At 36.6% G+C, this 16,985-nt stretch overlaps 1 protein-coding gene across 2 annotated transcripts in view; it reads left to right on the top strand.

Moving 5' to 3' along the window:
* The window catches only part of NLK (nemo like kinase), a 155,527-nt gene that overhangs the window by 90,727 nt on the left and 47,815 nt on the right, over window positions 1–16,985 (top strand). For both annotated transcript variants that reach the window (XM_045837109.1, XM_045837108.1), the window contains exon 3: window positions 6,489–6,544. In XM_045837109.1, the coding sequence (XP_045693065.1) occupies window positions 6,489–6,544 (56 nt within the window). The remainder of the gene's footprint in view (window positions 1–6,488; window positions 6,545–16,985) is intronic.

Genomic DNA, 16,985 nt, shown 5'->3' with positions numbered 1-16,985 from the left:
GGTTCTCTAAAGCCCATTCAGAGCCCCCTTGGGGCCCATTGATTTCTGCTAAGAGCCCCTAAAATCCAAGTCTTGGGTTTTTTTGTCCTTGGGCAATAGCACCAAGCACACAGTAGGCAGTCTGTTTGAAGAGTGAGTGAGTAAAGAATGAAAGTGATAGGAAAAGAGAAATCGCAGGGTCTAGAATGATAGATAACCTCAGTGATCTCTCTCTCGGAGTTACTTTTGCCCAATCTTTTAGTTCTGGAGTACTTTAGAGAAAAGTAAAGGAGACAAAGAGGAGATAGTGGAGGCAAAGAAGGATCATTTGTTTTCCTTTGTATAGTCTGCCCTAACTCAAACAAGGCCTCTTTGAGTTCATAGGTAGGGTAAAGAATCATACCAACATCGGGACAATAGGACCCTTCTCTGAATGTAGATATGCTGTTTATTTGTAGACATTATTAATGCTGATGTCTTTGCTAAGAACCATGAAAGGGCAAAAGATGCTGTAGACTAGGTTACTTTTTAGTGCATTCGGTTTTGTTTGCTCTGTGCCTAAAATTTGTGGTACTGGGCAGGTTCTTGGTGCATTTAAAATAACACTATCTCTTGTGTTGATGGTTTGCAATGCTCATTGTAGTTAATAGACATGTTCCCCCCAAACTGAACTATATATTCAATATAATCCCAGTCAGTATCCCAGCCGGGTTTATGTATATGTGTGTGTGGAAATTGACAAACATTCTAAATTCTATGGAAATGAAAAAGACCTAAAATACTCAAGACAATTTAAAGAAATTGAATGAAGTTGAGATGCACCCTTCCAGGTATTGAGACATATGAAACCACAGTAATCAAGGCAGCACAAGGATAAATAAATAGATTAATGAAATAGAATAGGGAGTCTATAAACCAACATATGCATATTATTTATAAGAGAGGTGGCACTACTGCAGTCCAGTGGGGAATGGATGGCCATTTCAGTATGTAAGAATCAATTAGCTATTCATGTGAAAACCTCTACTTCACAACATACACATAAATTAATTCAAAATGGGCTACAGACTTCAATGTGAAAGGTAAAATAATAAAGCTTCTAGAATAAGACATACAAAGCTATTTTCATGACTTTGAGATAAGCAAAGATTTCTTAGTTGAACAAGGAAGGCATTGACCATTTTTTTAAAAGATGTTAAGCTGGGCACCATTAACATTAAGAACTAATGCTCATCAAAAGTGAAGAGAATGAGCCCTGGCTGGTGTGTGTGGCTCAGTATATTGAGTGCCAGCCTGTGAACCAGAGGGTCACTGGTTCGATTCCCAGTGAGGGCACATGCCTGGGTTGCAGGCCAAGTCCCCAGTAGGGGGCGTGTGAGAGGCAACCACATATTGATGTCTCTCTCCCTCCCTTCCCCTCTGTCTAAAAATAAATAAATAAAATCTTTTTTAAAAAAAAGTTAAGGGAACGAAAAGACAGACCTCAGGCATATATCCAGCAAAACAAACAAACAAACAAACAAACTTATTTCCAGAATATATTATGTGATAGAACAATTTTTTAAAATATTTAGCATTTGAGGAAGACCATTAGAAATATTTACTTGACATTTTCCAGACTATAAATTCTGTATCTAAACATATATCTTAAAAAGAGCTTCTACAAATTGAGAATTTTTGCCCATCAATAAAAGACTTAGGAATTTCACAAAAGAGGATGATCAAATGGCTAATAAGCATATGACAATGTGCTTATGTGCTCTAAGTCTTCTAGTCATTAGAGAAATGGAAATTAAAACTACAATGAGATACTACTCTATATCCATCAAAATGGCTGAAATAGCAAAGAGTGACAATACCCAGTGTTGGCAAGGATGGGAATCAACCTAAAGACTTATTCTTGCTGAGAGTGTAAATTTGTAAAACCACTTAGGAAAACTTGGTTTCTACTAAAGCTAAATACACACCTTACCCAATGACCCAGTAATTCTACTACTTGGTATACTCAAGACAGATGATTGCATATATCCACCAAATGACCTGTACATAAATGTTCATAGTAGTTTTATTTAAAATATATAGAAATTGGGAAACAACCCAAATGTTTGCCAACAGTACCCTGGATAAGTACATTGTGTTGTATTCCATTCATATAATGGTATATTCCACATCAATAAAAAAACACTGGTCCACATCAACGTGGATGTGTGGTTAATAGGCATGTTCCCCCCGAAATGAGCTGTGTATTCAGTGTAATCTAAATCATGAATCTCACAGGCATAACAATGAAATGAAAGAAGCCATACACAAATGACTCCATTCTATGATTCAATTTGTATAAAGTTCAAGGACAGGCAAAATGACTATCTGGTGATGAAAGATGAGAATAGTGGTGACCTCTGACTAGGGATGGGTTTTGACTAGAAAGGAACAAATGGGCCTTCTGAGTTGTTGAAATGCTTAATTTCTTGATCTAGATTTTAATCATAGAATAGAAAATTTCATCATACTATACACGTGTGTGTAAAAATACATTGAATTATATACTTGGTATTTGTGTACTTTAGGATATGTTACAACTCTATAAAAATAATAGTAATAACATAGTCTTGACCTTAAAAACCTTAAAATCTGTTGAAGGTGAGAGAATGAGAAGGAATTAGCTCCTTTGTTAAACATGGGGTTTAACTCCATTCTATGAACAGTTAAATTTCTAGTCTTTGTATTTAGAGTAAGATTATCCACAGCAATTGTTTTATTGATAAAGGGCTGACTAAAAAAACTAAGCCATTTACTGATCATGTAACCAATTGGTAGTGAATCTTCTTCCATCATCACAAATGTTAAAATTCTAAAAAGCAGCTATTATCATGAGCTTTTTTCCAGTTTATAAGATTCCAGAAATGTGCGGAAACTGTTTGGTAATGACAATTATTTAAGCTTTAGTTCATTTTTAAATTAGTCAAGTATGCCTACCTTTTTTTGTATCTGAGATCCTTTAAGGGATTCATGGTGTTTTGGGATACATTGATTCTTTACAAGCATCCTCGTAGATTTGCAATGTAAGGCTAATTTCACACACTTTATTCCCACAAGTAATAGTGAAGTTATAGAGGGACTTAGGCTATTTAAACAGGGAGTCAGTCATGAAGTCTGAAGTTTGAAACTCTGCTAGTTTCTTCTCACTTCTGAAATTCCTAGGTCATATCTACTGGTCTTAGCTCAGTTTGTGCCCCCTGGAGACATTGTAGTGCCGTCCTCTGATAACATTTTGAGGTCGAAAGAAAAGGACTGAAAAACAACAGGCGGTTAAAAAAACCACACAGAGTCTAAATTACTGCACCTTTGAAGCTAACAGTCATAGCTACGTGCTTTAATGCAAACATCTAACCCTGTTTTATAAGGCTTTTCTACAAAAAGCCTCATCAAATTTGGAGTAAGAAAGCCTTATTCTTCTCTATGGTTTAAATGTATGGTTGTCACTTTCCTCTAGATAACCTCTAATTATAGTGGATAGATTTGAAGTGTGAAATAGCTTTGTCTAATGGACGCTGTCACTCGCTGCATTCTGTTTTACAGCAAGACAGGGTGTATGTTGTTCAGATACAGAGTTTAGAGTCCGAAAGATGTCAGGTAAAACACTAATTTTTAGCAGCCCTCTTCAGGCATCAGATTTATGTTAAAGATTGTTCTGTCACATAATGAGAAATTAATTGACGTTTATTTGTGACACAAGCTAATTATAGGTTGGTTTAAAATACAGAAATGAAATAATTTATCTTTCATATGTTAAAAATTATTCTCTGTAGAAACTGGAAAACCTGTTGTTTTTCACTTATACCAAGATTCTAAGTATAAACATTCTAATTCAGAAAGGAAAGATAGATATTTTTTATAATAAACATTGAAACTATTTTAAAACCTTTATGTGTAACTGGTTTTAAAGTGGGTGAAGGCTTTTTCATTACAGAAGGTTGAGGGTGAGGGGTGTTGAAGAAAGAAGGTCTGGGAGAATAAATGGTGACTTGGGGTGGTAAACACACACAGTACAGTGTACAGGTGATGTGTTATAGAACTGTACACCTGAAACCTATATAATTTTATTAATCAGTGTCACCCCAACAAATTCAATTAAAAAAATTTAAGTGACAAATGCTTGGCTTGGCTGAAAAAAGAATGATCTTTAAAATGAACAAAGTTTCTTCCACATAAATTGCAAGGGGAAAAGAAAAGGAGATGGAGGAGGAATCCATAGGTTAAAACTTAAAAACATAAATTAACCATAATGTGTAAATCTTAACTCCTGATTTAGACTAATAAACTTTTTTAAAAAAAGAAAGTTGGGCCCTGGCTGGCATAGCTCAGTGGATTGAGCTTGGGCTGCAAACCAAAGTGTCGCAGGTTCAATTCCCAGTCAAGACACATTCCTGGGTTGCAGGCCATGGCCCCCAGCAACTGCACATTGATGTTTCTCTCTCTCTTTCTCGCTCCCTTCCCTCTCTAAAAATAAATAAATAAAATCTAAAAAAAAATAAAATAAAAGTAGCACAATATTTTTTAAAAAATTGGAAATTTGAACACTGCATATTTGATGGTATTAAAAACACATTATGCATACATACGCAGTAGATAAGTCATTTCTTTGTTTTTCTTCATAATAAAACTGATATTAATTCAGTTCAAAAATTAAAAACATTAAATATTTATAGTTGATAGTCATGTTTTTTAAACTTTTTATCTTTTAGAGATACTTAATGTATGGCTGAAATAAATTTAGTATTTGCTTCAAAGTTATATAGGGAAAGTGGAGGATACAGATGAAACTAGAATGGCCATGTATAGATAACTACTAAGTTCACATGAGTTACTTATATAATTGCAGGAGTATTCTTTATACTATTCTGCCCAGTTTTATGCATTTGAAATTCTTCATGATTAAAAAAACTGTTTTTCTTTCTTTTTTAAGATTTTATTTATATATTTTTATGGAGTGGGGAAGGGAAGGAGAAAGAGAGGAAGAGAAACATTAGTGTGTAGTTGCCTCTTGTGTGTGCCTCCCAATGGGGACCCAGCCTGCAACCCAGGCATGTGCCTCAGCCGGTATTCGAACCAGTGACCCTCTGGTTCGCAGGTGAAAACTCAATCCACTGAACCACACCAGCCAAGGCAAAATTGTTTTTCTTAATACACTAAGCTAAAGATCAGAAAATTTGAACTTGTACTACCACAAAATTTACTTCCCATTAAATAATTTCTTCCATATTCTTTGAACCTGGTATTTCTTGTTAGCAAGGTATGTTCACGTTCTTAGATGTGACATCATAGTTGAGACCTAAAAGAGTAGCTAGGCAGCTGACAGGTGAAGTAGGCCTATTTGTTATGTTTCGATGGCAGAAGTGACATTGGTAGTATGCTGCTTTTATAAAGGACTTGAATTCCAGATAACTTAAAGTCTTTTTTCCCCACCCTTAGTGACTTCTGTTTTTTGAACTTGAAATAAAACTCAAAATGCTTAACATAATTTTAAAAATTTTATGTGGTCTATCCCCTGCCTTTCTCTCTTCTGTTTTGTCTCAGCCAATTTTCCTCCTACCCCTTATGTTCCATAAGCACTTACATTTCTGTTTCTAGAATATTTTTGGTTCTTCCTTGCCTCGATGACTTACATTGCCTGACCAACTTCTGTTCAGCCTTCCACTCTTAGAGTCAAGTAGTGTTACTTCAGAAGCTTTGTCCCCGCTCCTCTTTACTTTTTCCCTTAATAATAATAAAGGTTGTAAGTATATATCTGTGTAACTGTTTGTTTGTTTAATGCCTTCCTCTTCCCTATTCATGAGAGCCGGAATATCAGTTTTGTTCATTATAACCAAGAGCCTGCCACAGTGCCTGCCAGGCAGAATACACTTCTTAAATATTTTCTTATTTAAATTTTCTTATTAAATATTTTTCAAACAGAGGAATAAAGGAATGAATGTTAGGTATGGCTCCTTGTGCTATTAGAATGATACTGATAATTTAGAATAGGACATTTCTTTCCAGTGCTGTCCTATGCAGGGGTTCTGGTAGCTTGTGGTATAACCCAGTTGCCTCTTTCATTTGGTTGAGGAAGAACTATCTTTTAGATCACAGGTGGCAAACACAAGGCCTGCGGTCTAAATCCAGCCCTCCACCTTGTTTCTACCCAGTGGCAGTGCCGAGCTCCTTGCCCCTAGTTAAGGAGTAGTTACATTTATATAGTCCTAAAATTACATTTGGCCCTTTGAAGGCAACTGTGGGGCTGATGTGGCCCCTGGTGAAAATGAATTTGACACCCCTGAATTAGATAGTAAGTTTACAAACCTATGTTAATGTTTAGGACTCTTTCTTGACTGATAAATTTAGTTAATCTCAGTGGGAAATTGTAACTAAGCCTTAAATCATTGAAGTGTTAATGGCATTTACTTGCATATATGTCCTTTGTTATTTCCTTTTTAGTTCTCTAAATCTTACTTTTTTTTTTGTTTTCTCAGGTACTCTCTGCCCTTGACATACTCCAACCTCCACACATCGACTATTTTGAAGAAATGTATCCTACACAGGGAATGTGAAAGTTGGGGACAATTTTTTTTATTAATTTTTCTAGCATCTTTCAGGGTTCTTGCATTGAGGTGTATTAAATGTCATCCTTGCAGAGGTGGTCCAGTACCTGAAACCAGGTAATTTTGAAATCCCAAGTATCTGACAGAGCTTAGTATTACCAATAATGTATTGTGAGTGGTGATACCACAAAACAGGACTTCTGAGCAGATATTTTACTTATTCCACTCATAGCCTTAGAAGATAGGTTATTACTATCGCCATTTTGCAGATTAACCAGTGTTGTGATGGAACTCAATAAAATGCTCTTTTCACTACCCAACAGCAAGTTAAATTTCCCAGCTTCCTTGGAATAATGGCAATGGTGATGATGATGGTTGTCACTTACATAAGTTTTTATCAGATGCAAGGCACAGTTCTAAGTTCTTTACACATTGAGTTTATTCAACTCCTATAACAGCCATCGAGGAAGGTATTATGATTATTCCTATTTAACAGGAAGGAAATTGAGGCACAAAAGATTTTAGAAAAATAAAAAATTTGACCGAGATCGCAGAGCTGGTAAGTGTTGGGACTGAGGTTCATTTCTAGGCAGTCTGACTATTCTAGTCTTGATTTCCACCACTACGTACATGATTCTCTCAGGATAGAGGCTTTAACATTCTCCTATCAGCACTACAGTTAATGCATAAAAACAGTATGTCAGGTATCATGAATAATAATGAACTGTAAAATAATGCCTGATAATAGCTCCTGGGACTATGCATGGAAAAAAATTAAAAAGTAAGTTAGCCCATCTGACATTCCTAGTCAAAGCATCACCATTTACCGTTCTGTACTTGTTAAAGCTTTAAGTGAAAGACAGAAAATCCTAAATCATTGAATTCAGTGAGCTCATGATAGTACTGTTTATTCACTCAAGGATTTTTATTAACACTAGACCTGTGACTCAGAATGGAAACCAATATAACAACAAGATTTTCTGATTGAGCAGTGAGCTGAACGAAAATGTCATTCTTATGCAGGTGATAGGTAATTTCATATTTAAAGACAGACAATTATCTTTGATAATTTCCTTAGTAACTGGGAATAATTAAGAGCTTCCCAAAGGGAAAGAGACCAGCTAAACTAACTAGGGAATTGGGAAGTCATATAAGGTGATAGAATTGTCACTAATTGACATTGCTAAGATGTTTTGATCTAATAAACCAAAAGCTCTTTCTTTTTAAGATTTTATTTATTTATTTTTAGAGAGGGAAAGGAGAGAAATGTGATGTGTAAGAGCAACAGCAGTCAGTTGCCTCTCACACAGCCCCAGCTGGGGACTTGGTCCACAGGCCAGCACTCAATCCACTGAGCCACACCAGCCAGGTCCAAAATCTCTTGGATGCTATAATCCTTAATGATACTTTAACCCATGAATCTGTTATGGAATTAGTCCCTTTGTAAAGGGTTAACTCAGTGGACTTGGGGTACTCCCAAAGAAAAGACTGGCCCTTGACTGACTCTGTGCTGGTAAGAGTGTCTTTATATACCTGAGTTCTTGGGCCATGCCAGATGGTTCTGACATACCCTTTTTTAAAAAGTATAAAATTAACCTAAAGATAAAAGAATTGAGAAAGTTTTTTTCTCCTCAACTATATGTCAGTAGTAGCAACTGAGGAAAAAACATTAATGATTCCTTTTTGTTTTGTGGGAAGGAAATTCACATACTAGAAGACATTCCTATGAGTATGTATTATTATCGCTGCCTCTTTGGAAATAAATTTACTGACACCAAACCTTGAAATTAGAAGAAATCCTCTTTATGAAATAAAAATGTTACTGTGTTATAGATTGTGGAGGGTGGGTGAGGAGCAAGATTACTCTTCAGGTTCAATGATTTGCTGAAAGGACTCAGGGGACCCAGAAAGCTATTTTACTTGTGGTTAGAGATTAAAATCAGCAAAGGAAAGAGGTGCATGAGGCAGAGTTCAGGAGAAACCAGGCATAAAATTCTAATTGTTCTCTCCTGGTGGAATTATACAGGTAGTGCTTAATTCTCCACACAATGATGTATGACAACACAGGCAATGCTGTCAACTGGGGAAGCTCATATGAGCCTTGGAGTTCAGGGTTTTTATTGGAGGTCTGTCAGGTAGGCAGAGACCACCCAAGGAACCTTAGCTACCCAGTCTCCAGCCCTCCATCCTTCTCTCCACCCAGAGTTTAAAATAATATGGCTGGACCAAGACCCAAGCAAACAAAAACAGGTGTACACCATAAATCACATTGTTAGCATGAACTGTGTGGTGTGGCCAAAGCCCCAGGTATATTGAGATGCTCTTATGAAGCAGGATATTGCAGGGGTGCAAAGGTTATTTTCCAGCAGCCCAGTCAGGAGCCAGTCCTAAAGACTTTTGGAATGTGTAGGATTTGGGTATCCCAGAGCTGCTGCGTTAACCCTTTGTTGAATGTAGGCCTTCTGTGAGGAAAGAATGTTTTCATATAAGATAATTGGTGAATATGAGTGTATTTAGTAAATACCAAATATACTTAGATTCTCTTCACTGAACACTTAGCTATACATTTTCTGTCGTACAGTTTGAGCATGAATTACTTATATCAGGTATTAGTTTTGTGTACTTTGGTTTGCCATTCCTTTAAAAGCCCTACGTGTGCTTATAAGCTGTGAGTTCTCTGTCATTATTATTGACCATAATTTAATTGAGCTGGGAGATACTTGATTTGTTATCATTTTAAATACTTGCAGAACAGAGGAAAAGTTAGCATAGTTATGATTTAAAACCATGAGTGGCATAGGTGGTATAGTAGCTATTGGTAGTTGATTCCAGCCCGTTTCATTAGTTAGCAAAATGTTTCTATGAAATTCCTTTCCCCAAAATTGTTCATGAATGTTTAAATAAAAGACTTTGCCGTTAAATGGGTATGGAACCCTCTGGTATACCATTTACTTAAATGTTTTCCTTTTTTATTTATTTATTTTTACCTTCAGGTTTAAAAATTAACACTTTTGCTTTCATAGTAACTAGCTGGCTACAGATAGAAAAATGTTTCAAACTTAAACCTCATAATTCTTATTTTCTCTTACATAATTTTTGGTTATATGTAGAATGATGCACATAAAAAAAGCATTTTCCAGTGGTGCCTTTTGGAAAACACTGAATCCTTGTAACATAAAAAAGGAATTAAACCTATAGCTGCCACAGGATTATAAAGACTTTAGGAAGGCATGATTTAGCTTGCAGTACAGGGTACTAAAAATTTGTGTTTTTAAATGGAAACATAAGAAATGCCTTAGTTACATATATATGCTCTGCCTTTGCTGATTTTTTTTAAATACCCTAAATAGGAATTTTCTGTGTCCCATGCTTCTTAATGCAAATATATTGTAGCCAAAGCAAAAATATTTTTCTGTAATTTCAATCTGAAAAATAAGACACCTTCAAAAAGTACAGAAATATTGAGCATTTAATAGGATCTGAAGTTATTATATGATTTCAACTTAATATGTTACCCATCTGTGCCAGCAGCTCCCTCTGTAGTATCTCAGAATTATGGCACATACATTACATGTAGTTTTAGAGGATGTTTTTTTCTTTTTTTAATTAGAGGATTGTTGTATCTTTGAAAATTTTAGAATGGATAATATTTTGAGTTTTAAATATATGGTCATGGAATTGTGCTTTAAGAAACTGTTTTTGAATCTACAGCCATACCACTCTGAACATGCCTGATCTTGTCTGAAGAAACTGTTTTCTCAGATCTGTTTGAGGTTCTGTCATTTTAGGTACCTTCTAAGTATATTGCTTTGCATCTAATGGATGTTCTAATACTTAGTTGATAAAAGAATCAGTTCATAGAGTCAAAAATATATATTCCCCATATCATTAAGTTATAAAGGAGAGAAAATAATCTTAAGTAATCTTCCATTGTATGTACAGTACCACATCATTACACTTTTTTCTAGATGAGAAAATTGGGATATTATATTGCATATGTAACTTTTAGTAGACAAACATTTTAAACCAGAAGATGTCTTTAAAACTAATTGAATATTTACTATATTAGAAAAATCTGAGGTTTTTGCCCACCAAAAATTTAGCTTGGGGTAGGGAAAGATATGCATTTTTAAATAACCCCTTAAGCAGCTTTTAAAAAGACAATGTCCAGATCATAACTATTTACAAATCTACCTACAGATTTAGCAGATGTAAGAGATTTAACAGGAGTTAAGTATGAAAGAAGCAGTAAATTTACCATGATCTCTGTATTATCTAGCTTTTTGTTTTCGTATTTTTAAAATTTAATGTACTGACCTAGAAAACATTTTTTTAATAATTAGAAAGATTATATATTTTTCTGAGATGAACTTTTAGCTTGCTAAAAGATTGCATTATTTCTTTTACACTTTGACTTTCTATTTGGAAATCTGTATGAAAACAGTTTGGCTCTGAATTACTTTGAGCCTACTGAAATTTAATCCAAGAGAAACCAGTTCTAACTGTTTGATTGGAAAACATTCTTTATCATGCTTCATCAGGATTCTGGACTGTATACATAAACAAGCTCCTTCCCAGAAAGTACTGGATACCAACTTGATTGGAAACTAAAATTTGGCTTGCTTTGGGGAAAGCTTATGTATAACTTGAAACATAATCTAAGTATTTTATGGAGACGAATATAGGGTGGTACGGGTCTTTGGTGCTAGAAGCAATTATAAGCTGAAACCAATGGAAATGAGAAGTGTAATGGAGTGACCATGTCCCAATTTGCCAGGACTTCAGGATTTTACCTGATGTCCTGGTATAATGAGTTCTTCCTTTCACTTTCAGAAGTTTGGATAACAGCTTTGGCTTGCGCAGGCAATGTTTAAATGGGAATCTCTTGTCATAAAGGCAGCGAAGTAACTTACATGTCCATTTCAGCCAGTTAGAGACCTTGATTGGCAGTCATGTAGTTTTTGGCTCTCCAGATGTAGTAATTTAATTGATAGTATTGCACACTGTATTTCATAGCAACATTTTATAGTTTAAGGAATACACAATATATGATTCCTGTTATTATGAAACCATTCTAGGAATCATTGCAGAGCTAAGAACAAAAAAAAAATGAAATGTGTATATGTATATGTAAGTGTGCTCTTCCTGCAACAACAGTTACTAGTATCTGCATCCTAGGAGCTTCGAAGATTGCAATATTGTTAGAATTTCCTGTTCATTTATTTAATAAACATAAGAATCGACTGTGTTCCCTAAGACCTGGAATGTTTAAAAATTTTGCTCACTGATATATTCCCAGCCCTTAGAACAGTGTCTAACATATAGTAGGTACTAAATAAATATTTGTAAAATTAGTAAATAAGATAGTCTCTGCTCTTGAGGTTTGTAATCTAATGGGGAATACAATCAGATAAATATTTATCATCTAGGTTGGAAAGTATAGCAATAAAAAAGAATCAACATATTCTATGAGAGCATTGGAGGTCTAATTTTCTCTTTTTCCCCATTTTAGTTTCCAAGCTGGATTACTCAAAAAGCATTTGATGACTTAAAAAATTTTTTTCTTCCACTGTCACCAATTTTGACTTCTTACCTCTGACACCTAGTACAGAATGATACAGAAAAAGGCAAAACAGGGGAAAAGTTGCAGAACAATCCAAGAGCAGTAGAATTCCTGACTCTAACCACCACCTAGATGATATCTCATCAGGTTTATTTATTGAGGCAAACTTTTAGTACTACCATATATATAATATTGTACTAATCTTTGTGGAAAATTACAGATGAAGAAATTGAACCTCAGAGAGGTACATAACTTGTCCAAAGTCAATTAAAAATGACAGAGCTGGGATTTGAATCCATGTTGACTGGTCCAAAAGGCCAGGAGTGCTTAGAACCTAATGCTGCCTTTTAATGCTTTCCTTCAAGAATGCAGTCTGAAGTGAGATAAGATGTAAAGAAACAACTATCATATATGATAGAATGTGCCAGTAGAATATACAGAGGTGGTATGAGACTTTTAAAAGAAGATTGCTTAAGGCAGTAAAAACAATAGGACTTCATGGAAGAAGAGACATTTCAGATGAGTGTGGAAGGGTGAGAAGGATTTGGGCAGGGATCATTGAGGAGGATGGATATTCTAGATGGAGGGAGTATCAGGTACTTCTTTTAGGGAGTGGCAAATCATTTTACAATTGACTGTAGGTTAGTTAGCATGCATGATAATAAGAAATTAAGCTACTTGGGGCCAAGTCATGGAGGGCCTTGAATGTTGAACTAAGGAAATTTGCCTTTATTTGGTAGGCATTTGAAAGCCCAATGGAAGATGTTTTTTTGTAGTGAGGAGTATGCAATTAAAAAATGTTCTTATAAACTTGAAGAGTTTCTTTTGGGAATGATGAAGTTCTAGAATTGGACAGTGGTGATAATTCCACAATATTGTGAATGTACTTAATGCCACTGAATTATACATGCAAAAATGGTTAAAATGGTAAATTTTGTGTTATGTATATTCTATCAGTCTTTTTTTTAATTTTTAACATTTTAACAAGGACTTGGCTGAGAGGCAGTGACAATTGTAAAAGGAAAACAGAAGGATTCTTAGCCGTTGATTGGGACTTTTTTCACTGTTGTACTCAACAGTCTGGGTTTTGATGTTGATGACTTGGTTGGGTTGAGTATTTAAGGAAATGAAGAAATTGGGGGGTAGGGGGCTACCTTGAACATTACAGAATGGCCACATTGGAAGAGAAGCAATTGAAATTAGAAGAGGACTTGGTATATTGTGAGAAAGGAGAGAGATGAGATCCAAAGACAAAGCATTGGAATGAAAGCAAAAAGCAGGTTTAGCCGCAGTTGTAGTGCAGTTAAAATAGGACAATGTGTTCTAAGAAAGAACAAGTTATAATTGCTATAAGATATAAAGTAGAGCCATACTTTGAAGTGGATGAAGTGGAATAAAAATGAAAGTCCTTAGAGTTCAGATGGTTAAGAAACTGAGGGGTAGACATTCTCTACCCTGGCTTCACATTGAACTCACCTAGAGAGCTTTTTTAAAAAACGCAGAACTTCTGGCCAAGATGGAGGCGTAGGCAGACATACTGGGCTTCCTCGCACAACCAAGATAGGGATAACAACAATTTAGAAACAGAATAACAACCAGAACTGACAGAAAATTGAGCTGTATGGAAGTCGGACAACCGAGGAGTTGAAATAGACACGTTCATCTAGACTGGTAGGAGGGGTGGAGTTGGGCAGCTGGGCGGGGAGGGGTGTTTGGAACAAAGAGTGTTGGGACCTGCGTAAGGCATCATGGGCACGCAAGACTGCTGTGGGTGGACCCTGGGTGTGCAAGAAGCGGCTGGCAGGCCCCGGCCGAGGGCTGGCAACCAGCAGACCTGGTGAGGCAGACCCAGCAAGGCGGAGATTGTGAAGCAAGGCACTGTGCAAGGCGGCTGGCTGACCTGGTGGTCCCAGGGTCCCGGTGCCCAGAAATAGAGCCTCAGAGCACTAATTGAAAACACCTGTGGGGGTTGAGGTGCAGGGAGAGACTCCCAGCCTCACAGGAGATGTCGTTGGAAAGACCCACAGGGTGCACAAGCCCACCAACACTGGAATTAGCACCAGGAAGGCCCAGTTTGCTTGGGGGAAGCTGCGGAAGGGACTGAAGTCCAACGGAAAGCAAAGCAAGAGCCATTGTTCCCTCTCAGACCCCGCCCCCACATACAGTCACAACCCAGCCACTGGGTTGCCCCGCCCTGGTGAATACCTAAGGCTCCGCCCTTCACACGTAACAGGTGCGACAAGACAAAAAAAAAAAGATGGTTCAAACAGAAGAATAAATGAAAGCCCCAAAACCAATACTTTTAAGCGACTGAGAGATAGCCAGCCTATCAGATGCACAATTCAAAACACTGGTGATCAGGATGCTCACAGAATTGGTTGACTTTGGTCGCAAATTAGATAAAAAAATGAAGGCTACAATAAGTGAAATGAAGAAAAATGCACAGGGAACGAATAGTGATGGAAAGAAAGCTGGGTCTCACATCAATGGAGTGGACCAGAAGGGAAAAAACAGCATACAATTAGAAAAGAATGAAGAAATCAAAAAAATGAGGAGAGGCTTAGGGACCTCCAGGACATCTTTAAACATTCCAACATCCAAATTATAGGGGTACAGAAGGAGAAGAGGAAAAGCAACAAGTGGGAAACTTATTTGAACAAATAATAAAGGAGAACTTCCCCAATCTGGCAAAGGAAATAGACTTCCAGGAAGTCCAGGAAGCTCAGAGAGTCCCAAAGAAGTTGGACCCAAGAAGGAACACACCAAGGCACATCATAATTACATTAGCCAAGGTAAAAATGAAGGAGAGAATTCTAGAACCAGCAAGAGATAAGGAGACAGTAACCTACAAAGGAATTCCCATCAGACTGTCAGCTGATTTCTCAAAAGAGACCTTACAGGCAAGAAGGGGCTGGAAAGAAGTATTCCAAGTCATGAAAGGCAAGGACCTACATCCCAGATTGCTCTATCCAGCAAAGCTTTCATTTAGCATGGAAGGGGAGATAAAGTGCTCCTCAGATAAGGTCAAGTTAAGGGAGTTCATCATCACCAAGCCCTTATTTTATGAAATGTTAAAAGGACTTATCTAAGAAAAAGAAGATAAAAAGCATGTATAGTAAAACGACAGCAAATTCACAATTATTAACGACCACACCTAAAACAAAAGCAAAAAGAAACTAAGCAAACAACTAGAACAGGAACAGAACCACAGAAAGGGAGATCACATGGAGGGTTAGCAACAGGGAAGTGGGAGGAGGAGAGGGGGAAAAGGTATGAAGAATAAGTAGCATAGATAGTAGGTAGAAAATAGACAGGGGGAGGGCAAGAATAGCATGGGAAATGTAGAAGCTAAAGAACTTATGACACATGGACATGAACTAAAGGGGGGGATGTGGGAGAGAGTGTGCAGGGTGGAGGGGAATGAAGGAGGGTAATGGGACAACTGTAATAGTATAATCAATAAAATATATTTAAAAAAATAAAAATGCAGATGCACAGACCCTGTATCTCAGAGATCTGGATTCTGATGGGTTAAGTTGTGTCCTAGACATCCGTGATGTATTGTTGTTGTTTTCTTTTTTGTTTTTAATGTTACCCCCCCTCCATGATCATAGTGTGCCTTCAAGGGTTGGGATCCACTAGGCTGAAGAACTGGAGTGATTATCAGCGTGAATGTTGAAGTTATCATTTAGCACCTGAGGGACTTTGAATATGCAAATATAAGCCAGCTAGTTGTTGTCATCTAGGTAAGACTGGATTATTGTAAAGGCTGCTAGATGAAACAAGGGTAAGAGACTATGGAATTTGTTACTGGTATGTCTTTCTTTAAAGAGGTCTTAGAGCAATGGCCCTGGGACTAACCATAGCCTGGAAAAAGGTTAGGAGAGAAGGAAGCAGCTTACTCCTCTACTTACCATCTCTTTAAATGGAGACCATGTTCCCCATAATCATGTTCATGCTCTTCTTGTAAGTCCATCATAAATGCTTTTTTCAAAAAAAAAATTTGATTTTGGAGAGAGAGAGGGAGAGAATCATTGATTTGTCCCACTTTTTTATGCATTTATTGCTTCTTGTATGTGCCTTGACTGGAGTTTGAACCCGCAACCTTGACGTATCGGGACAATGTTTGGCGTATCGGGACAGTGTTCTAACCAACTGAACTACCCAGCCAGGGCATAAATGCTTTTTTGACAACGAATTTAAATGTGATTGATCTACATATCTTTAATAATTAATCTCAAGACCCAATTTATCATCTGTTTAAGATTTAAGAATCTTAGAATATATCTTATTTTAGGAAAAAAGTTCTAACTTTATTCTAATTCTGACACATTAACAATGGAAAGGGTAGATTTCAAAATGAGATTTCAGAAGTTTAAGGCTATATGTGTGTCTTTGAATCAGAGCTTTGAGCTAATCACCCAAACTCTGCTTTGTTTATTCTTTGAACTATGAGTTTTTGAACTTATAATAGAGTCATTCAAAGTCATGCATTTAAACTGAAGCATATACAACATGGGTGGTTTTTTTTTTTTTTTTACATCATTAAAAGAGAGAGAGATCATTTAACTAGTTTTTGCCCAATCCCATTCATTTAGCTTATTTTCCAGAGTGAACATGAGGTAGGAATAAATAGTGTACTATTCCCTCGGGTAATTTCAGCTCTCATAGGCTTCCCATAGTGAGAGCATTTCACCAAACTGACTGTGATGCTGGTGTTGAGAGAGGTGCTGTAATACGACCTGTTTCGTACGGGGTTCGATCAAAGAAAACAGCTTCTCTGTCCCAATACCAGAGAACACAGTACTGTTGAATTGAATGAGAGTTAGATATATTGGTCTACAATATAACGTCTTCCCAGATGA

The sequence above is a fragment of the Phyllostomus hastatus genome, unplaced genomic scaffold, assembly GCF_019186645.2.
Source record: "Phyllostomus hastatus isolate PE091 unplaced genomic scaffold, TTU_PhHast_1.1 phas_contig_210, whole genome shotgun sequence".
NCBI classification, from domain to species: Eukaryota; Metazoa; Chordata; class Mammalia; order Chiroptera; family Phyllostomidae; genus Phyllostomus; species Phyllostomus hastatus.
Note: the sequence above shows the minus strand (reverse complement) of the source record. Positions and strands in the feature narration are given on the sequence as shown.